Raw genomic sequence first — 23,351 nt, forward strand, 5'->3', positions numbered from 1 at the left:
GCCGCCATACAGCTCCATCAGCCGAAAAATAAAAAAAGTTATAGCTCTCAGAATAAAATGATGCAAAAATAATTATTTTATCTAAAAAAAAGTTTTTATTGTGTAAAAGTGACAAAACATAAAAAAAACTATAGAAATGTGGTACCGCTGTAATCATACTTACACGAAGAATAAAAGGTGTCATCACTTTTACCACATGCGAAACGGCATAAAAAAAACTAAAAAACAATTCCTGAATTGCTGGTTTTTGTTCATTCTGCCTCCACAAAAATCAGAACAGAAAGCGATCAAAATTTGTCATGTGCCCGAAAATGATACCAATAAAAATGTCAACTTGTCCCACAAAAAAACAAGCCCTTACGTGACTCTGTCGGCAGAAATTTGGTAATTTTTTTTAAAAAAATTTCCGATTTTTTCACAAATAAACGCAAGTCGTATCGAAGAAATATTACCACTATCATGAAGTTCAATATGTCAATCTCAGAATCAGCGGGATCCGTTGAAGCGTTCCAGAGTTATTACCTCATAAAGTGACACAGAATTCAGAAAAAAGGCCTCGTCATTAACCTACAAAGTGGCTCTGTCCTTAAGGGGTTAATGACAACAAAAAAAAAAGAAACCCCTGCAAGAGTTCTAACTCCAGTATAATAGGCCAGATGCTCTTTGAAAATCTATAAGCAAAAAGAGCATAATGTTCAGTATTACAAAAAGGAGACCAGCCCTTATTTTCCATAAAAAAAGCACCACCTTCTCCATGCCACAACATATCCTGACCAAATCAATGTTGCAAAAGATTATTATAAATATGGCATTCATAAGACCCTGCTGTGCCCGGCACAAGCCCCTGGAATCTCTGGAACTGAAACCATGAAAAAGAATCAGCAATAAATTTTGAACAAGGTGCAAATAGTCTCATCAGAGAGGAAGAGGACTAGAACTCTAGTGCTACCTATAGGAAGTAGCAATCCTAAAAGTCAATATCGACTCTCTAATAAGCCTTGTCACATGACTTAGGATTTTTGTTGTCTGACTCGTTAGAGAGTCGATATTGACTTTTAGGATTGCTACTTCCTATAGGTGGCACTAGAGTTTTAGTTCTCTTCTTCTCTGAAGAGACAATTTGCATATTTCCCAGAGGAGCATTGTGACTTAAAAGTCTCCTCACCTTGGCATGTCAGGCTTGACATGTCACTCTCTGCAAGGAGAAATTCTACCTATTGGATCCCAAACAACAAGGCATATGCTTTGCCTTTATCCAGATATTCAACTTTAAACACAATAGCACCCGGTGCCACAGCAAATTCTACAATAGAATCTGACTTGAAGGATAGACAACAAAAATCATTGCTGACTGTCTATCAGCTTTCGTCATCATCACACTCGCGCTTTGGCTTTTACCAACAGTCTTGCTTGGTCGAATTTAACATTCCGAGCTGAGACAAGGAAGTGTCAATTTCATCATTTAAAGACTCTCCAAAAGGAAAGGACAATGACAAACCTGATGATAGGAATAAAGCTACTTTTTTTCAGTACAGCACCTAACATAACAAGGATAAGTGAAAAGGAGCTTCAAAAGGACCAGCGATCTTGTGTAGAGCCAACTCCTTTGCCATCTTCTGATGAAGAAGAAGCAGTCAATAGTGTAAAGTTTTTTTTTTTTTTTAAAAATTGCTGTTTTGTTTATAGCTCCGCATAAAGAGTTAATAAAAGTTTGTAAATAAGTTATTTGTACCCCAAAACAATGCCACTCACAAATAAAACTCATTATACAAAAAAAGCCCTCATACAGCTACTTTAACAAAAAAAGAAAAAAAAGCCACTGCTCCTGGATTGTAACAATAAGAAAATGTAAAGAAAAATGTTTTCCATAAGACTCAAAACTGGTTTTGGCTAGACAGGCTGAAGACAACTATATGGGACAATCATTTACCACTGTTATTTAGGCAACATGACACATCTGTACTGTACTATGGCTTTATTATATTGTAGTAATAGAAAGTGGTCGCCAGATGGCGCCAGAGTAGAAGGTGGCTGTCAGCTGCTTCCCTTTATGGCCTGCGCTCGGTTTCCTGCTGTCAGGAGATCTCTGACATCACACTTCTTGCTGCCTCCAGCTGCTCGCACTCCAGAAAAGTTTCTGAGGCTGTGCCCGACCTAGTGCCCGACCTAGTGCCCGTACTATCGGGAGGGAGAAGGACCTGTTAGCTCGAAGTTTGCTGCCCACTTGCAGAGTCGCTTTGGATTGTGTGCATACTTTCCCTGGGAGCAGGATCTGCAGAGAGGACCCCGAGAATGGAGCGTGATCGGCCGGGGTGCTCCTGAGCTGTATGCATGATCTCCTCTCTGAATGCTGGATTACTGGGAGGCAGATCTGCGAGCAAGCAACAAGTCGGAGTAAGTATGGCAGCAGCCGGCTCCACAATGAAGTCATTGCTTTCCCCTAACCTCAGCATGATGAGATCACTGCACGCACTTTAGCTTTGCTTCTGCAATAAAGTGAATATTGCAGCAAGATCACTAGCACTGTAGTAGGGACCATCGGCACTGTAGTAGGGACCACTGGTACTGTAGTAGGGATCACCGACACTGTAGTACCGACCATCGGCACTGTAGTAGGGACCACTGGTACTGTAGTAGGGATCACCGACACTGTAGTAGGGACCAATGGCACTGTAGTAGGGATCACCGACACTGTAGTAGGGACCAATGGCACTGTAGTAGGGATCACTGACACTGTAGTAGGGACCACTGGTACTGTAGCAGGAATCCCTAGCTCAGTAGTAGGGATCACCGGCACTGTAGTAGGGATCACCGACACTGTAGTAGGGACCAATGGCACTGTAGTAGGGATCACCGACACTGTAGTAGGGACCAATGGCACTGTAGTAGGGATCACTGACACTGTAGTAGGGACCACTGGTACTGTAGCAGGAATCCCTAGCTCAGTAGTAGGGATCACCGACACTGTAGTAGGGACCAATGGCACTGTAGTAGGGATCACCGGCACTGTAGTAGGGACCACTGGTACTGTAGCAGGAATCCCTAGCTCTGTAGTAGGGACCATTGGCACTGTAGTAGGGACCACTAGCACTGGTTTAGGGACCACTAGTTCAGGTGTATGTACCATTAGAACTGTAGTATCAACCACTAGCACTGTAGCAGAAATCCCTAGCACTATAGTAGAGACCACTGGAACTGTAGTAGGGACCATTAGAACTGTAGTAGGGACCATTAGAACTGTAGTAGGGACCACAAACACTATAGAGCTACTATTATACTATGGTGGTTGCACTACTGTATATATGAGTTGAGGATCAGATTTTATGAGAGGTACCCCTCCACTCCATTCAGGGTCACCATCAGAGATGACTTCCATGTCCTTTGGGATCATGTTTATTACAGCAGTGATTCTTTCATATGCCTGGATTCACACATGAAGTTTTATAATTTTCCATAACACAAAGCCTCATTCAGACGCCCGATTCAGACTGATTTTGATCAGCGTTTTTTTTTTTCCCCCATGTTTGGTCCGTGTGTCCACTTATACCGTCAGAAAGGTATCCGGCTTTCTCAAATTAAAAAAAAAAAAGGAGCTTCTCTTTTCTAATAGACAGTACATGGATGACACTATTCACTATTTTCAATGAACCATTTCCTTAAATGGATGACTTTGATCTTCAAATTGAATCAAAAGCAAATATTTTTTTTGTTGATCAGTCAAATATCAGACATGTAAACAGGCCCATGGACTACAATAGGTAAATGTTTTATCCAGACAGAACTCATATATGTAAAACAGATGTGTGAATGGTGCCTATCGGCCATTAATATATTTTCTTTTTTGTCGTACCCGCACCGATCGCCAGAACAGGGATCTTTTATTCTTGTTTCACAATGGTGCGGCAGGTCAGACTCCCGACCGCCATTCCATTCATTCTGTATGTGGTTACCGAAAAAAGCAACGCACAGCGCTCAGCTCCCCCATAAGGAAAGAATGTAAGTAATACAATAACTCTTTAATATAAAATAAGCAATATCTAGTGTAAGACCCCATTCACAGGTCATGAATTTTGACATCCGTGATCCGCAATGGAATCAATGGCGCTATATAAATTATTAATAACAATAATAATGGAGCTGCAGCAGTCGAGCATGTGCACCGCCAGTTTATTCTAAAGCGGCCGATCGGTGAGGGTCCCATCAGTTGGACCCCCTATTGACCAACAAGTTATCACCTATCTAGCTCACAGGTGATAGATTTCTTTGGACGACTCCTGTATACTAGAGATTTTATCTACTTGTCCCTGTTCCTACCTCTGTGTTTCACATAGGTTTTAATGTTATTCATAATGACAGCACATGTACCCATTACATACAATTTGTGCATTCAGATGTTGATGGTCTGCAAAAAAAAAAACAAACTTGTCTGATTAGCAGATCAAACTATGAATGGATCTGTGATGTAACAGACAGTACATGGATGTCAAAATTCATGACCTGTGAATGGGGTCTTACACTAGATATTGCTTATTTTATATTAAAGAGTTATTGTATTACTTACACAAGTCTACGATACAGCAGTCACCCACCTTTTCTCTTGTTAAATGTATCCAGAATTCTTCAATATGTTGTTGATTTGTTATATCTGAATGGTTACGTTAGGCTGTCATGATTGTACATGTATTAATTGTATTCAACTGTTCTGAGTGGGTGGTGCTTTCTCCTTGAAGTACCAGTCACAGGGTCTTCGGTTTGTATGTCACCAGGTACTTGGAAAAATCAGCCCTGATGCCAGGTTTTTGGATATTATTGAGCAGGTCTTCAAGTGAAGAGAGCCCCAATGTGGCAAGTTGCTGGGATGCATAGGTCATGTGGGCATGTACTAAGTGCGGGGCAGTATGACACATTTGCGTAGCTTGGGTATGGGTTAAGCTCCCTATGAGAAGTCTTAGCACCTTAGCTTGCTGTGCGTCATGGTAAGATGACTATAAGTAATGACTGAGAAATACAAACTGTTTGGTACAAGTAGGCTAGGTCATGAGGATCCCTGCATTGAGAGCCCAAACTGATGGAGACGTGAGCATCCCCACATTCTGAGACTTGATTTCTGTGAACCGGAGATAAGTCACCAACAAACTACTATGTTTTTAAACATGACCTTTCACCATATTTTTCATGGTGAACAAGACACATGATGTAATAGTAGCTGCAAAGCAAATTAAATCTTTTTTTTTTTATTTTTATTTCACCTTTCCGTTGCGGACATATTATTAATTATAGTATTTGGCACCTAATTAGTTAACTTTTTAAAAGCCCAAGTTGGTGTTATGAGTTTTTTGACTGGGGGCAGGTACTTCTTCTCCCTATATGATGCTGACCAATCATAAGAAGGCAACAACATTCAAAGGAAAGAAGAACACGCCCCCACCATAGCTTAGAGCAGGTTGCTCAGTGTACAAGATGTATGACAGATGGCTCTTATTGCCTGGTCTTACCTCCTGCATGATTAGAAAGTGATGGGAGTCACTGCTGATGGGTGCCATCCAGCAGTATGCCATATTAAGTGAATGGAGAATATAAAAAATTGCAGGGACTCATCTTTGACGTAATCAGGAAGCCTTATCTACATAGTAAATTGAACAAATTTTAAGAATGAATGGAGCGGCTTGGTCGTCCATGACCTCTGCAGCTCCAGACAGGTGTATGATAATGACAGATAGCTGAGCTCTTTGTTTGACTACATGTTCTTCCATCAGTCTTATCGATGCTAAATTGATCAGCAGTCATGCACAACCATACAGCTCAATTCAGACATCTATTATCTATTCTGTTTATTAGTGACAAATGTTTTTTTAAAGGGGTTGTCCAGTACTCGGATAATCCCTTCTCAATCCCTATGTTTAACCCTTGTAAAATAATAATACTTATACTCTCTTTTTTGTGCGAGCGCTGTTTCAACGGTGTCTGCATCAGCTTTCCCAGGGATCGCGTGACATTGTTATGTCATGCAATCCCTGTGGCCAATCAGCGGTCGCTTCACGCTCCAGCCTACAGAAGACTCACAGAGTAAGAGATCAGAGAGTAAAGCGGCCGCTGATTGGCTGCAGTGATCGCGTGACATTGAGTGCCTTCACTACTGGAACAGCGCCGGAACCGGATGTGAGTATTAGTGTTATAATTGTACAAGGGGAAAACACAGGGATTGAGAATGGGTTGTTTGAGTAGTGGACAACCCCTTTAATAACCAGGATTATGCTGTATATAACGTACTTGCTGCTATCAAGGACACACTACTTTGGTTTGTTACATGGACTGACCAAAGTTTTAAAACACATAGATCAATGACAGTATTGGGGGACCGGTGACGATTCTCAGGACCCTCATTTATAAGTTATGGCCCAATGTGTCTTAGATAATTGAGTTAGTTAGAAATGGATTTAGTAAGGAGCCCTGGGAGGTGTCAGGGATGATTGCAGCTGGCATGCTGAGTCCATACAGTGCAGTGTCTGAAGGGTACAGCTGCATATAAATTGGTGACCAATAACACACTTGTCCCCCATTGCTGCGCCAACAAATGTAGACAGAAATAACATGGAGACGGTAGATATAAGGTAAAGCATTTGAAGGCTAATACTTAGGTTGCTAAATGTTTTGGATTTGAAGGGAACACAATGTACTAATAAATACCAGCACTACCTCTGCTTGCTTCCACGATCCAGGGCAGACACTTCAGCAGTGCCTTGTTGCCGGTGTTTGTTTAGTTACATGGCGGGGCAGTGCCATGTAACTGCCCCGCCAATCAGTAACCGTATTATTTGCTTTCTATACTCACTGACGTTAATACGTTTTTTAAAAAAAAAATATATATATATATATATATATATATATATATATATATATATTGAATAACTAGTTTAATTAATTAGTGTCTCTCACTTAGGATGTGTTCACACGTAGCCTCAATTCTGCATTTCTTCAGTTGCTTGTTATCCACTTTTTGTGCAGGTGTCTGCACCAAATTATGCAATAAAAATGTTCTCTAATTATTGCGTCTTTTTTTTGCTGGATTTTGTTTAAATGCGTATTCCCTTTTATTTCAGGCAGATTTTAAGCAGTTTTTGTTTATTCTGCACTTAAATGCAGCATTTTTTTGTTCATGCTACGTGGAACCATGGCCTTAAAGAAGCAATCCCATGAACTTTTTTTTGTCTCTAAATCTTTATATATGTGAATATGTAGTTTACTGTCAGTGTAGAAAAGGAGTTGTCGGTCCTTAGAGTGACTACAGACTTGTAGCCTATGTGACTGCAGACTTGTGAATATTCACAGCTCGTGCACTGCGTGCTATGAGGATTCTCCGGCGCTGAGAACAGCGGTCACGTGACCGCATGTGTTTGATTTGCACATGTGCGGTGACATGCCGGCTAGATGTGCGTATCCTCTTTCAATACAAGTGTATTAAGTGAGGCCAGACACGTCTAGTCTGAATGTGGCCCGAAGTATGTAAATCGCATACTTGTGGTCATGCACCCGGAGAATCACGGTGAGGATTCACATGTCTGCAGTCGCACAACCCCTTTAATATACTCACCTACCCTAATTGCTGTCATTTCCGTAAACATATTCACTGTTACAATTTGGGGCTATTGCTGCAATGGGAAGTGCTATGTTTTTTCCACAGTTATTTTGTCCATGTATATAGAATACATGCATAGATGTAGAATGGTTAAAAGGCGTTGCATCCCTTTCCAAAGACATCAACACTTGTGTAATTACATAATGATAATTGTGTGTTTACTAATAACTACATCCATGATATGTATGTCCATTGATATACATGTATATTAGTGCTTTCTTTGCATATTGCTCAACCAGTGGTTCCTTTGCACATGTAGAATAGTTTTCCTAATAAATACAGCCCCTGTCCATATGACTTATTACATCTTATGACATTATGGTGGCGTTTAGTTCCCACAATGATGCCAAATAGGGATCTTCTGTGTTGGACTTGAGCTGCGTGTTACAATGTAATAATTTCCCCTGCTGATCTGATGATGGATATTATTTATTGCTATAGTTTTCACACTGATGCCAAAAGTTTATCACTTTATATCAGTCTTGTCGTAATCAGTATTTTGAAAGACTAAGGAGTTTAATGGCTAACAGATTGGAAAAACTTATGACAGCTGATATTATGGATCCATATTGCTCTGTAACAGACCCTGACCACGCCTCGGTGCCATTGGCTTACTATGTGTTTGTAATGTTTCCATAATATTGCACTGGATAGCACGCTAATGAAGACCCAATACAGAACGCAGTGCAGAGATAAGTGCGCATGCCTAGGAGCGTGATTGGGGGACACTGTGTGGTGGGGTTCATCATCAACATGATGCAGGGAAGGAGGACGGTGATTGTGAAGAGAGGAGGCGCTGGATCAAGACCAGAGACGCCCATCTGACCGCACCGCGCTGTCTGTGAGTTTAATAAAAGGTCTTTATTGTGCTATGCCAAGGGTATTGGGAACATACATACAGCATACCAGAATGCTGTAAAAGAGGCCTTAAGGGTGGTGGCCATACTTTCTATTGGGAAGTCCTAGTGAAAGGTTCCCCTTAAGATTGCAATGCTAAAATCTCAGCTAATGAAAGTGTCTGTTGTCTTGTTGCATCCTGTAAGGCACACAGAGGGCCAAACTGAAAAACTTGCACGAAGTTGCGGGCCAACCAGTATACAGTATAATGGGCCCCACATAGTCCTCCAGACAGAATAATGGGCCCCACATAGACCTCCATACAGTATAATGGCCCTACATAGTCCTCCATAATGAATAATAGCCCCACATAATCCTCCATACAGAATAATGGACACCACATAGTCCTCCATACAGAATAATGGACACCACATAGTCCTCCATACAGAATAATGGACTCACATAGTCCTCCACACAGAATAATGGACACCACATAATCCTCCATACAGAATAATGGACACCACATAATCCTCCATACAGAATAATGGACACACATAGTCCTCCACACAGAATAATGGACCCCACATAGTCCTCCATACAGAATGTGTCCCACATAGTCCTCCATACAGTATAATGGGCACCACATAGTCCTCCATACAGAATAATGGGCTCCACATACAGGTGGTGGATCTGGCATCGCGGGCCAAATATAATCACTCTGAGGGTCAGAGTTTGGCATGTATGCTGTAACGTAACACAACCACGACACTTCAGTCTGAATCCAAAGTTGCTGAATTTCAATGCAATTATAGTTCCCTTCATTATTTGTGATTTTATCAGCACAACATGTTAGTGTTAGTGTTGTGTGGTCATCGTCTTTGTGCACCTCTAATCTTTGGATAGAGCTACAGAGATGGATTCTGTGAACCACAATATTGCGCACAACACAATGTGGGGAATTTGTGAGAACTGTTCCACACTTTAGTCTTGAACCCATAGCTCGCTGCTGTATTGTGAGCTGAGTTTATAGCGAGCCCTGCCTATTAGAACAGTTGGCTCATCCTTTGGCTGTCTATATACCGGAGAATTCTGCAGCTATTAGTTGGTGTAGCTTTCAGTAAAATGTATGCTTGTTTTCCAGCATGTCTTATAGTTATAGTACTGCTCTAATATAATATTTTATAGTATTTGTTGGTTGGTAGGCCACAACCCCTTTGCAAAAACCTACCGTAATTACTTTTTGGGGAAGAGCCCAAGCTAATCAGTAGAAATGTCTCGAATCCAAGCCTTATACTATACACTTTTGAGAAATCAGAGAAGTATACTTATTTCTTCACTGATGAGTCGCTTCTCCTTTCCCTGTCTCTATTAGTCACTCTGAAAAACAGCTCAAATCTGTCTTGGTTAAAGCAAGAGAAGCTTATTGAAATCAATAGAGAGGGCAAGAGAGAGAGACACAGACAGACACAGAGCTTGCTGCAACTTTCTCCTGATTAATCTCAGAGCTGGCCTCACAGGTACACTGCTCAGTAATGCTTTATAATATCCTCCATGCTGCTATGTAATCTCCATGCTGTTGCTGCATTTTTTTTTTGTGTGCACTACATGGAGACCGAAGAGCAGGGATCCCTCATCTCTCTATGTACTGCAAATAGATTTGTTAATAATATAAATATATTTCTATGTCCTCCAATCTCAGGAACCCATTAGCTTAAAAAAGAAAACAAAATACAGGGGTAAGAAGTAAATGTATTATTACTAATATTGGCCATTTATAAAAGGTATCAGAGTCTGGAAAATAATAAAAAATGCAGGATATAATTCATATGATAGCCATGAATAGTGTTATCCCCCTTGTACACACATATAAAAGACTTATGGAACGTTGCCTGAAAAGACAGGTATGCTTTAATGTAGAAACCTCAGTGCAGAGATAAGTTCTTTATATGAGTGGAGGGTGTTCCATCTTGAGTACAGGGATGGACAGAGAGCTATGTGCTTATGAACCTGTTAGTCCACTCTAGGAGCCGGTTTTGTTTTAGCTGTCAAACAATGTAAAATGAAAAAAAGTTAGGCGTCCGTCGGAAACATCCATGCTCCATGCTCATTCACTGCGTTCCTGGGATTTGTACAGTGCATACTTTGTGTACCAACCGATGTGGCGTTAGGCAGTGTTCACACACCGCATTTATCTTCTGTGTTTAGAACGTTTACTGGGAAAGCCCCACAATGTAAATGCGAAATCCATAGGGCTCTATTGCTAGGCGGAGATCAAAAGAATGTGTCCTTTTGGCTTCAGTTTTGTTGTTATAGGTACAATTTGCCCTACGGCAACTAGAAACCCAAATTACCACACTACATTATATACTTAGATATTGTACTAAATCACCAAATAATAAAACTTCACTCTTATTTGTAACTGCATAAAAAATGTGGATTTAAAAGTCCAGACATGTTGATCCACGATATAATATTTGTGTAATCACTTCCACCATTGCCCGCTTAATGTACTTGTCCCTATAAATTCGGCTTAGTGAAGCTTACTGAGTCTTCCATTAGACAGCTCTGATCAAATTCTCCACTGTCTGTTCATTAAAAAGCAAAATAACAGCACACCCCCAATATGTTTCACTGCCAGGCGCAGCTTTTTCAGGGGGTCACCATTTAAGTAAATATAGTCTTGTTGTTATACATCAGTATACCCCCTATAACAAGGTATATAATAGCTTAGTAGACTACTCTAGTCCATCCCATGGGATTAAGTAAAATTGTATCTTGAAAGTAAAAAAGGGGAGATTTGGAGCTCGCCACGCTGTAAGATTGAAATGAAGAGGGCGGGATCTGGACGGTGGGTGGCGATCCTGACGGTAATGCACAGAGTCATGGTGAAAGGGAAAAATCCGACACATTCATCCAATAATAAAATGCAAGAAATTTTATTTTAAATACATTAAAAATATTAGAGCCCAAACATCATTAAAAACCTGACGTGTTTCAGGCACCCACAGGCGCCCTTAGGCATAGGATATAGAGAAGAATCATGGGGGCAGAATTTATATAACAAAGAGCCAATCACATTAACGGAAACATGATGACATTACGGAAGAAACGGCTGCATGCAAAAGAGGTGAGTGAATACATCAGTATGTACAATAATCAATAAATATAGAGCAGATCATTTTTATATATTGTATGGCGGCGCTGTTCACACCGTGCAGTAACTGAGGCAGTGACCCAAGCAAGTCCAACATAAACAGCTTTATTCAGCAACTCACGGGTAAACAGGACAGTCCTCCGGTTCGCAGCCAGGTTAACATGAGCCGGGTGCAACGGCCGCGCCAGGCCGCTCAGAGCCTGACAGGTGCAGAGCCTTCCCAGGCGGTGGTTCAGCCACCCTCAATCCTGCTGAGGTTTCCTGCTGTGCTCCTAGCAGGTTCCAACATAGAACAACACTAATCCTGGGTTTTTAAAGGACCTGTGGCAAGAGCCACGGAAAAACCCGGGTTGGAGGAAGGAAGCCGCCCCACTGCCTCCTGTGACCTCCTCCAAGAAATGAAGGCCCTGCCAGGTTTTACTTAATCTGCCTTAGCCAGGTAGTCTGACCAGGTCAATGCTCACCTTCATTCCTGCATTGCAGCCGCAGGTGTGTCTGTGACTGCAATGCACTCCAATGGATTTATATAGGTCTCTGTACACATTCTGGGGGAGATATAACATCCCTCGTATATGATCCCGGTCACTGCCTCACAATATGCTATATGATTAATATAGAACAGATCATTTTTATAGTTCATTCCGTGTAGATATTTGGAATTGAGATTCAAAATCCAAATAGCTGACGCACAAGGCTAGGTGAAAAAATTATTTAATCAAGAAAGATCATCTTGAAATATTTACCAATTGTCATCCAAGACGAAACCCAACGTAAAATCATAGATGGGGGATGCTGATGTGTTGCCGGGAAGAGTCACTCACTTAGACCACGGCCCCACTATCAGTATTCAGTCAGTATTTTTTCTCAGGAGTGGGAGCCAAAACCAGGAGTGGGTGATGAATGCAGAATTGGTGACTTGTTTCTATTATACCTTTTCTCTGATTGTTCCTCACCTGGTTTTGGCTCCCACTCCTGAGAAAAAATACTGACCGAATACTGACCAAATGCTGATAATGGGACTGTGGCCTTAGGAACATTATTTCTCCTAGCATGGTGTGTCAGTCACAGTCACCATCTTCCTGGCTCGCATCCAAGAGGTTTTTGAAATGTGCGGCCAATAGGTGCAATGTCTGTGCCTTTGCCATAAATAAAAGCATTCTTTTACATTGCCACATGGTGCAGAACAGAACATTGACACATTTAACAATTGCGATTTGCATCATATTTGTGTATTGCATTGAGTGTATTATGTGTAAGTTACGCTACATTTGCTGTACAACCAGAAAATTAAACGGGTAGATGAACACTTTACTAATATAAATAACATCAATAGCTCATATTCTGGTGCAGTAAAACATTTTATTACAGCCCATAAGGGTGGTGCTTTGCAATTTTTCAAAAAGTGACATGTCCTATAACGGGAGGTAATTGGCAAAAGCAACTCACCTTATGAGAGGCTTTTTGGATCTTGAATCTCAATACCAAATATCCATATGGAATAAACTATAAAGATGATATGTTCTGTATTTATTGATAAGAAAAAAAAGTAGTTCAGCTCACCTGCTTAGTGCACGGTCAAAAAAGCTCAAAGCAGAAAGTCCAGGACGAGACCAGCACTCGCTTCATCCATAAAAAAAGGATTTTATTCCAATAAAGAAAAAGTCAGGAACAGTTCATGCTGCAGTTCAGCAGTGTGAACTGTTCCTGAGTTTATCTTTATTGGAATGAAAGCCTTTTTTATGGATGAAGCAAGTGCTGGTCTCGTCCTGGACTTTTTTTTTTTAAATCAGATACATTTTTATTCATTTAGAAAAAAAAATAATGAAATACAACTTCAGTATAACAATTTTCCATTTTCTTATTAGCAAAAATAACCCCACCCTCAACCCCCCTCCCCTTTGACAGACAGCAATAATCCCTCGTCGTTATATAAAATATGATCCAATATCACACAAAACATCCTATAACCATTTCAATGCATTTCGTAGTGTATTCACCGGAATCTTCCCTTCAATAGCATTAACACACCTTCCATAGTGCCCATAGGTTGTCACTGAGTTTGGCATTTTTCCTTTTAAAATAAATTTTCTCCTCCATCCGTACAACATAATCCACCTGCCTTATATACTCTTGTCTAGAGGGAGGTTCCTCGTCCTGGACTTTATATATATATATATATATATATATACACTGCTCAAAAAAATAAAGGGATCACTTAAACAACAGAATATAACTCCAAGTAAATCAAACTTCTATGAAATCAAACTGTCCACTTAGGAAGTAACACTGATTGACAATCAATTTCACATGCTGTTGTGCAAATGGAGTAGAAAATAGATGGAAATTATTGGAAATTATCAAGACACCCTCAATAAAGGAGTGGTTCTGCAGGTGGGGACCACAGACCACATCTCAGTACCAATGCTTTCTGGCTGATGTTTTGGTCACTTTTGAATGTTGGTTCTGCTTTCACACTCGTGGTAGCATGAGACGGACTCTACAACCCACAGAAGTTGCTCAGGTAGTGCAGCTCATCTAGGATGGCACATCAATGCGAGCTGTGGCAAGAAGGTTTGCTGTGTCTGTCAGTGTAGTGTCCAGAGGCTGGAGGCACTACCAGGAGACAGGCCAGTACACCAGGAGACGTAGGAGGGCAACAATCCAACAGCAGGACCACTACCTCCGCCTTTATGCAAGGAGGAACAAGAGGAGCACTGCCAGAGCCCTGCAAAATGACCTCCAGCAGGCCACAAATGTTCATGTGTCTGCACAAATGGTTAGAAACCGACTCCATGAGGGTGGTATGAGGGCCCGACGTCCACAGATGGGGGTTGTGCTCACAGCCCAACACCGTGCAGGACGCTTGCCATTTGCCACAGAACACCACACAGCCCAACACCGTGCAGGACGCTTGCCATTTGCCACAGAACACCAGGATTGGCAAAGTTGCCACTGGCGCCCTGTGCTCTTCACAGATGAAAGCAGGTTCACACTGAGCACATGTGACAGACGTGATAGAGTCTGGAGACGCCGTGGAGAGCGATCTACTGCCTGCAACATCCTTCAGCATGACCGGTTTGGCAGTGGGTCAGTAATGGTGTGGGGTGGCATTTCTTTGGAGGGCCGCACAGCTCTCCATGTGCTCATCAGAGGTAGCCTGACTGCCATTAGGTACTGAGATGAGATCCTCAGACCCCATGTGAGACCATATGCTGGTGCGGTTGGCCCTGGGTTCCTCCTAATGCAGGACAATGCCAGACCTCATGTGGCTGGAGTGTGTCAGCAGTTCCTGCAAGATGAAGGCATTGAAGCTATGGACTGGCCCGCTCGTTCCCCAGACCTGAATCCGATTGACCACATCTGGGACATCATGTCTCGCTCCATCCACCAACGTCACGTTGCACCACAGACTGTCCAGGAGTTGGCGGATGCTTTAGTCCAGGTCTGGGAGAAGATCCCACAGGAGACCATCCGCAACCTCATCAAGAGCATGCCCAGGCGTTGTAGGGAGGTCATACAGGCACGTGGCGGCCACACACAATACTGAGCCTCATTTTGACTTGTTTTAAGGACATTACATCAAAGTTGGATCAGCCTGTAGTGTGTTTTTCCACTTTAATTTTGGGGGTGACTCCAAATCCAGGCCTCCATTGGTTAATAAATTTGATTTCCATTGATGATTTTTGTGTGATTTTGTTGTCAGCACATTCAACTTTGTACAGAACAAAGTATTCAATGAGAATATTTCATTCATTCAGATCTAGGATGTGTTATAAGAGTGTTCCCTTTATTTTTTTGAGCAGTGTATGTATTGATAGTGTATATATAAAAATGATATGTTCTACATTTATTGATTTATTTATATATGCTGATGTATTCACTCACTTCTTTTGCACGCATCTGCTTTTTACGTTATGTCTTCATGATTCCTTTGCGATTGGCTCCTTGTTATTTAAACTGCTCCCATGATTCTTCTATATCCTACGACTAAGGGAGCCTGAAACGCGTCAGGTTTTTAATGATGTTTGGTCTCTAATGTTTTTAATGGATTTAAAATCAAATTTCTTGTATTTTATTATCAGATAGATGCGTCGGATTTTTCCTTTTTTACCATACAATTGTATCTTGTAAACATATGTTTTTATCATGGAAGTCTATGGGTGATGGATGCCATTGTTTAGTATCCTTTACAGGTATCCGATTAACGGATGAACTCGGCGTGCAACTATATAACATCCAAAGAAACAAGATTTTCCAAAGCATCACACCACCTCCGCCAGCTTGCCTATCTCCCATAGTGCTTCCTGGCGCCATAGCAAAGTGCCGCATATGCACCTGCCTCAACCCCCGCCAGCGCTACCGCTGCTGCAGTGCAGTTATGCCCTTCACCATGCCCTATATCCCGGGAGCAGCCTGGCTACCCCAGTACTCAGGGGAGTCACATACCCTGCATGACTTTAGAGAAAAGCTGGATAGCCTCTTCCAGGTGTACCCCCTCACAGAAGAGCAAAAAGTGAGCATCCTGGTGGCCCAACTAACCGGGGCAGCCAAAAGGGAAGTAAAATCCTGGCCACCTGGGAGGAAGACTGTCGCAGGGATACTAACCCGGCTGAAGGACACCTTTGATACCCGCACCTCAGCCGAGATTAAGCTTAGATTCTACGGGTGCAAGCAGCGAGCGCATGAGAGTATAAGGGACTATGCACTAAACCTACAAGAGGCCCTGAGGGCCATTAAGCAGACCGACCCTGATGGAGTGGGAAACGAGGACAGGCTGTTGACCGAACAGTTTATAGAGGGACTGTATTGTAATACCCACCGAACCCAGTTGCGGGCAATGGCCTTACAGGATCCCCATCTGGGCTTTGCACAGTTCAAGGACAGAGCCATCCGGGTGCTCCGAGAACCGGCACCGGGTGGCGTTGTGACCCACAAGCGCCCTGCTATCACTTACCACCAGGAGGCGGCGCCCTTGTCGGCAGGGCCTGTGGGAGCTGATGCGCAGGCTTTGGACAATGACCCGGCTCCAGACCTACACCATCAGGTCCAAGAGCTAGCTAAGAGCGTTGCTGCGCTAACCCGAACTGTGCAGTCTTTACAGGCTTCCACCCCAGGGAAGATCCAGCTGGCATCCGGACCGGAGGACATCCCGTGGCGTCGACCAAGGAGGACCCCACCGGCCAGAGGAAGACCCAGTGACCGATACAGCGAGGACGGACGACCCATCTGCCGCCGCTGCAATCAACCTGGACATATGGCAAGGTACTGTTCTTTAAACGGGCACAACCTGGGGTAGAGGGCCAACCCCCAGGAAAAAGATCACCAGGCCCATCGAACTGGCGCGACAGATATGTGGGAGGACGTCCAGTCTTGCCTGTGGTACTGGATGGCATTCCCATGAGTGCCCTACTGGACACCGGGTCACAGGTCACCACCATCCCGTACGTGCTCTTTAAGCAGTACTGGAATGACTCGGATATTACCCGCTACCCTGACGACGACTTGAGTATCATCGCCAGCAATGGCCAGCCCGTGCCACAGATCGGATTTAAAGAGGTGACCATCAAAATCGGTAGAGTCGAACTGGCAGCACAGGGACTGATCATTGTAGATATTGACAAACATGAGAGTCACCCAAAAATAACTCTAGGAACTAATGTAATTGAAAATTGTCTTGCAGAGGTGATTTTCCTTTTACAGCAGGTTGCCAAGAACGCCAGCGGGTGCTCCAGAAAGAGATCCAGGCACTGATGCGACGGCAACAGGTGGAACTCTCCGGCGGTGAGATTGGTAGCGTAAGAATGTGTGACCCTTTTCCTATTGCCATGCCCCCAAAAAGTGAAATGATGATTTGGTGCCGGGCAGCTATTGGTCTGAGAGGTAGAGATTACCAGGCAATGGTAGAACCAGTTTACTCAGACAGTAGGCCCACCATTTTGACAGCACGGGGGGTGGTCAATGTACGCCATGGGAGGGTGCCCGTTCGCATAATCAATATCGGGGAGAGGGAAGTGTACCTGCCCCGGTTTGCCACGCTAGCCAAATTATATACCATTAATCAAAATGCTATACAATCTGTGGAACCCTTGCCTCCATCTCACCCGGAGGAAGGTAACGGCTCTAAGAAAACAAAGGAGGACTGGTGTCAGCAACTACATTTGGGTACTGACTCCACTCCCTCACATCAGAAACAGGGAGTCTATCGGGTGGTTCAAGAGTACGAGAGAGTGTTTAGTAAACACCCGTTAGACTTCGGGCGAGTCAAGGGGGTAGAACACCACATCCCCACGGGAGACCATCCTCCCATAAAAGAGAGGTATCGACCCGTACCCCCTGCACACTACCAACACGCCAAGGGGATGCTTAGAGACATGAAGGAGGCTGGGGTGATCAGGGATAGCTGTAGCCCCTGGGCAGCTCCACTAGTCTTAGTCCGAAAGAAAGACAACACCATGAGGATGTGTGTAGATTACCGGAAAATCAACCGTATCACACACAAGGATGCGTACCCCTTACCAAGGATAGAGGAGTCATTGGCTGCTTTAAGATCTGCTAACTTCTTCTCTACCTTGGATCTCACTAGCGGGTACTGGCAGGTTCCTGTAGCAGAGGCAGACCGGGAGAAGACCGCATTCACCACCCCGATGGGACTTAGCGAGTTCACCTGCATGCCGTTCGGACTCTGCAACGCACCAGGAACCTTCCAACGACTAATGGAGTGTTGTCTGGGCCACAGAAACTTCGAGACGGTCCTGTTGTACCTGGACGATGTCATCGTATATTCCAAGACGTATGAGGACCACCTGAAACACCTGGCGGAAGTGTTCGAAGCTCTGGCGAGTTACGGCCTAAAGGTGAAACCCTCCAAGTGTCACCTCCTGAAACCAAAGGTGCAGTACCTGGGACACGTGGTGAGCGCTGACGGAGTGGCTCCCGACCCTGATAAGATCACCGCAATTAAGGAATGGCCAAGCCCCTCCAGCGTAAAAGAAGTGCGGCAGTTCCTCGGGTTGGTAGGCTACTACCGAAGGTTTATTCCCGGTTTCACCAAGAAGGCAGCACCTATGCAGGACCTCCTGATAGGCCAGTCCCGGAAGGCCAAGAACCAGAAGCCGCCCTTCAAATGGGAGGAGCTGGAAGAAGAGTCCTTCCGCCAGCTGAAGATGGCCCTCACGGGGGACGAAATCCTGGCGTACCCGGATTATAGCCAGCCCTTTATCCTCTACACCGACGCCAGTAACATCGGGCTAGGAGCCGTACTGTCCCAGATCCAGCAGGGGAAGGAACGAGTAATCGCCTACGCCAGCCGAAAACTGCGACCCACCGAAAGGAACCCCGAGAATTACAGCTCATTTAAGCTGGAGTTCCTGGCCGTAGTATGGGCAGTCACCGAGCGCTTTAAGCATTACCTCGCTTCTTCCCGGTTCACCGTGTACACGGATAACAACCCGTTGACACACCTGGACACGGCAAGACTCGGTGCCCTGGAGCAGAGGTGGATGGCCCGTCTGTCCAACTACGAGTTCACAATCAAATACCGGGCAGGACGCTCCAATACCAACGCGGACGCCCTGTCCAGGATGCCCAACCTGCCAGACGGAGGAGAAGATCCGGAGGGACTGGAAGAAGTTGAACTCCCTGCGTTCCACCGTCATGGGACTATTCAGTATTCCCACCAGGTAAGGAGTAAGCAGACTGCTACGTTGAACCCCTTACCCCACTACAACTGGGCGGAAACGCAAGACAGCGACCCTGCCGTCCGACTGGTGAAGGAGATGCTGACTCGGCCGGAGGCTCGCCTTGAACCAGACGCTCCGGAGGAAGCCAAACAACTATGGGCAGAGAAGAGTCGACTGTTCCTTTACAAAGGGAAGTTGTGCCGCAGAATGGTTAACTCCCGGACGCATGAATTACTCTGGCAAGTAGTGGTGCCACGAAGGGACGCAGCCATGGTGATGGAGGCATACCACGACGGAGCTGGGCACTTCGGGTGGAAGAAGCTGGAGTTCCTGCTGCGCGAGCGGTTCCACTGGGTAGGCATGAGGGGAACCATTGAGAAGTGGTGCAGAGACTGTGGCCCGTGCAACCTGAGAAGGAAGGACCGTGCCAGCCAGAAGACTCCCCTGCAGTCCATCGTCACCCGGCAACCGTTGGAACTGGTAGCCTTGGATCATGTAAAACTGACCCCAAGCAGAAGTGGCTACGTCTACGCGTTAACCATCGTGGATCATTACTCCCGGTTTCTGGTTGTCGTCCCCGTCAAGGACTTAATGGCTCAAACAGCAGCTAGAGCCTTCCAGCAGCACTTTTGCCGTCCACACGGGTACCCGGACCAAGTGCTGACGGACCAGGGACCTGCCTTTGAAGCGGAGGTCTTCCAGGAATTCTGCAATCTATATGGCTGCCGGAAGATAAGGACGACACCCTACCATCCGCAAACTAATGGACTTTGTGAGAAAATGAACCAGGTGGTAATGGATCTTCTAAAAACGTTGCCCCTGGAAGAACGCAGTCTGTGGCCTGAGAAGTTGCCCGATCTGGTGGACCTATACAACCACATCCCGGTAGGTTCCACCAACTGTACCCCGGCTTACCTAATGAGGGCAAGACCTGGTAAGTTACCTGTTGACCTGGAAATGGGAGTCCTGACACCCGAGGACACAGAGAGGCAGCAGCAGTACCGGAGAGTACAGGAGAGCGTGGAGCGAAGTCTCTGTCAGGCTAGGGAAAGACAAGAGAAAACTTACAACCAGTATGCTCCCGCTGTTCCCCTGGTACCCGGAGAGCAGGTCTTGAAGAGGAAGAGACGGCTCCACAAGTTGGATGACCAGTGGGAGAAGGACCCGTACACCGTACTGCCCTCAAGCCATGAGAACCCGAAGGTTTGTACCATCAGTAAAGACGGAGGGGAAACCACAGCCATTGTATCCCGGGACCACCTGAAGAAGTGTCCCGAACAACTGAGGAACCCTGAAGAGGAACAAGAAGACCATCGACCCGTAGAGGAAAGGGAAGATATGGTTAGTACTGTGCTCGGGGACTTCCCTCGGTCTTGGACTCAAGTCAATGGTGCAGTTGTGGTACCCGTACTCACCTTCCTCCAACCAGCATCCCAAGCACCTACGGAGCAACAGGTAGAGCTGGAAGAACAGCCGGTCCAGGAGGCAGAAGACTCCACACAAGCAGAACAGGAGGATCAACCCTCTGCTTATAGTGAGCCTGCCGTACCCCTAGTGAGACAAAGAGCCGGTAGACAGCTGCCCAGTTTACCCTTGACACCTCCTACACCCTGTAGTTCAGGGCCAGACAGTCAGCTCCGTAGGTCCACTAGGGCCACTAGAGGCCAGTTACCCGCACGCTGGAGGATTTGAAGTGTATAAATTGTTTTATTTATGTTTATCTGTGTATTGTTGCTTGTGTATAATTTTGTGTTTCCAGTTATTTTTAGGAATCCTTGGTGGATTTACCGGGAATCCTTGTACATAGTTGGAGCGTAACCCAGGATGGACTAGAGACTGTTAAGGACTCGGGGTAGGACAGACCCCTACCTGGTTACGTCTCCCTGTTTTGGTGAAATGGACACCTTGCTTTCTTCAAAGACTACACCCGGTTACGGACATGCCGTGACCACCTTTATGTGTTTCTTCTTATTGTACTATTATTGTTGTTATATCTTGTTATGTTTTTTCTAAAATATGTTTAGTCCCGGAGTACTAAATTTCACTAGGGGGGAATGTGGCACCCCAGGGGTCTGGTTTTCCACAGTAATGTAATGTTATGTCTGAGAGCAGGTGGGAGGTCCTTTGGTCAGGGATCCTGTGCATGCCACACCTCCTGCCCAGTCTTGGGAGGGGAAGAACTTCCCCTGGATAAACCCTGGGCTGAGGCAGGGTTAGTCAGTCAAGGAGAGTAGAGACAAGAAACAGTCACAGGAAGAAACAGCAGAAGCTCAGTGGGAGCAATACTACTACAAGTCAGGGGCTGGCAGCTGCAGAGCTCGCCCTGACTGAGAAGCTTTCTTACCGGACCCGGCGTCCGAGGCTGTGGGGACTAACTCTTACCCAGCAGCAGAAGCCGACCGGCAGGGGATTTCAGGTCCTCAGGCCCAGAAACCCGAAGGCACGGTCACACGCGTGGGACCAGCACCGCCATCGTGGAGCGGAAGCCATTAGAAGGCCCCGAGTCACCGGCCATACGGGTGAGCACCACACGGTACACTCAGGGACGTGGGCTACTTATATCCGCTTCTAGCAAGGTAGCCAGAAGAGTGCAGTCAGTTTGGGAGGCCTACAACTCCGCCTGGCCAGGGGAGATCCCATCTGCTCAAGGACTGACCAGGCCCCGTTCACTAGCAAGTACTCCGGGAGGGTCTATCGTTATTACCAGTAAAGACCCTGAATTACACCGCACCGTCTCTGAGTGGTTCCTGCTACCCCCATCATCCATCTGCTGCCCTGAGGCCATACCCCTCCCGTTGGGGGTTATACCATCTACGCTGCACCATCCATCCACCGGCCTCAGCGGACTGTCCTACAGCGGCAGCTCCATAGCTGCATTCAACGGGTGGCGTAGTCGTCCTACATCTACCGCTGTTACATCGCCGCTCAGTTTGACTCCCTGGGCACGGACCGGGTCACCGCCACGAGACTACAACCCTCAAGAGATCCGGCTCCGGGTAAGCTCCCGCGTGCGCAACGCAGCGCGACACAGGCCCAGGGGCGCGTCACACCCACATGATGTGAAAGAAGATTGTTCTTCAGTGTGATTGGACCTCATAGGCTAGCCTCTGCTCCATACTCATGTAAGTGATCCTTGGGTGCACTGCCCATGCATCGGTCACTAGTTGTCCTTCCTTGGATTACTTTTGGTAACTATTAACCAAGATATATACAAGGAACATCCCCAACGTGGTCCTTGTCAAAGTCATTAGGATCTCTACATTTATAGTTAGCTGTGGTGCATTGCATTGATAAACTGTGCGCTGTCTGTAGCGTTAATGCAATGATAGACAGGGTCTACAGCTTCTGTTCAGGCACAGAAGACCAAGCTTGTGTAGACCACGCTTCAAGGAGAGCTCTTCTGGGCTTGTGTGACCACCAAATATCTGTGTCCACATGGCATCTGCTATTATGGACATCATAGGGACATGGGCAGGGGTAATAAAATAGCTTTGTAATATGCACTTTTTAAAACAATATGTCTAAACAAAATAATTTCTAAAATAATCTGTTTTACATGATTATTTCTGAGCTATGTTTAGATTATTAGGGAAACCCCTATAAATGTTATCTGCAGTGACTGCAGCAGTATTGTGACAGTACTTCTTATTGCTACATATACAGAACATCAGTGCTTTGTTTTTTTTTGTTGTGAAGCTGTTGTCAAGTAAACGTTACTATCTGATATTATTATAAGACTTTTTATATCAGATGATTCATTTTACTGGTGTGAAAAAAAAGCAATGAATTGGTCATGTTATGGTGAGAAATACATTATATCCTGTGTGTAAGAAGAACAATTCTCTTGCCAAAAATGGTCTACAGGTTTGAAGTTCTCTAGCTAATTCTTTCCAGTTTCTGGAGGATGTATTCTTTAGAATGGACATTGTCCTTGGGTCCTGAGACTGAGAGCTGTGTACACCCTATCCTGTCATGTACCAAAAAGTCCTGCAGTGAGTCATGTATCAGCCCTTGCTCCCAGGCGCTGCTCTGCAGGTTACCTGCT

At 44.9% G+C, this 23,351-nt stretch overlaps 1 protein-coding gene across 2 annotated transcripts in view; it reads left to right on the plus strand.

Moving 5' to 3' along the window:
* Positions 1–2,060: 2,060 nt before the first annotated feature.
* The window catches only part of LOC141265107 (mitogen-activated protein kinase kinase kinase 3-like), a 165,260-nt gene continuing 143,969 nt past the window's right edge, over positions 2,061–23,351 (plus strand). For both annotated transcript variants that reach the window (XM_073677762.1, XM_073677763.1), the window contains exon 1: positions 2,061–2,394. In XM_073677762.1, the coding sequence (XP_073533863.1) occupies positions 2,332–2,394 (63 nt within the window). In that variant the 5' untranslated portion in view covers positions 2,061–2,331. The remainder of the gene's footprint in view (positions 2,395–23,351) is intronic.

This window comes from Phyllobates terribilis, unplaced genomic scaffold (genome assembly GCF_046119375.1).
Source record: "Phyllobates terribilis strain yellow unplaced genomic scaffold, ASM4611937v1 Scaffold_4__5_contigs__length_816908805, whole genome shotgun sequence".
NCBI lineage: Eukaryota > Metazoa > Chordata > Amphibia > Anura > Dendrobatidae > Phyllobates > Phyllobates terribilis.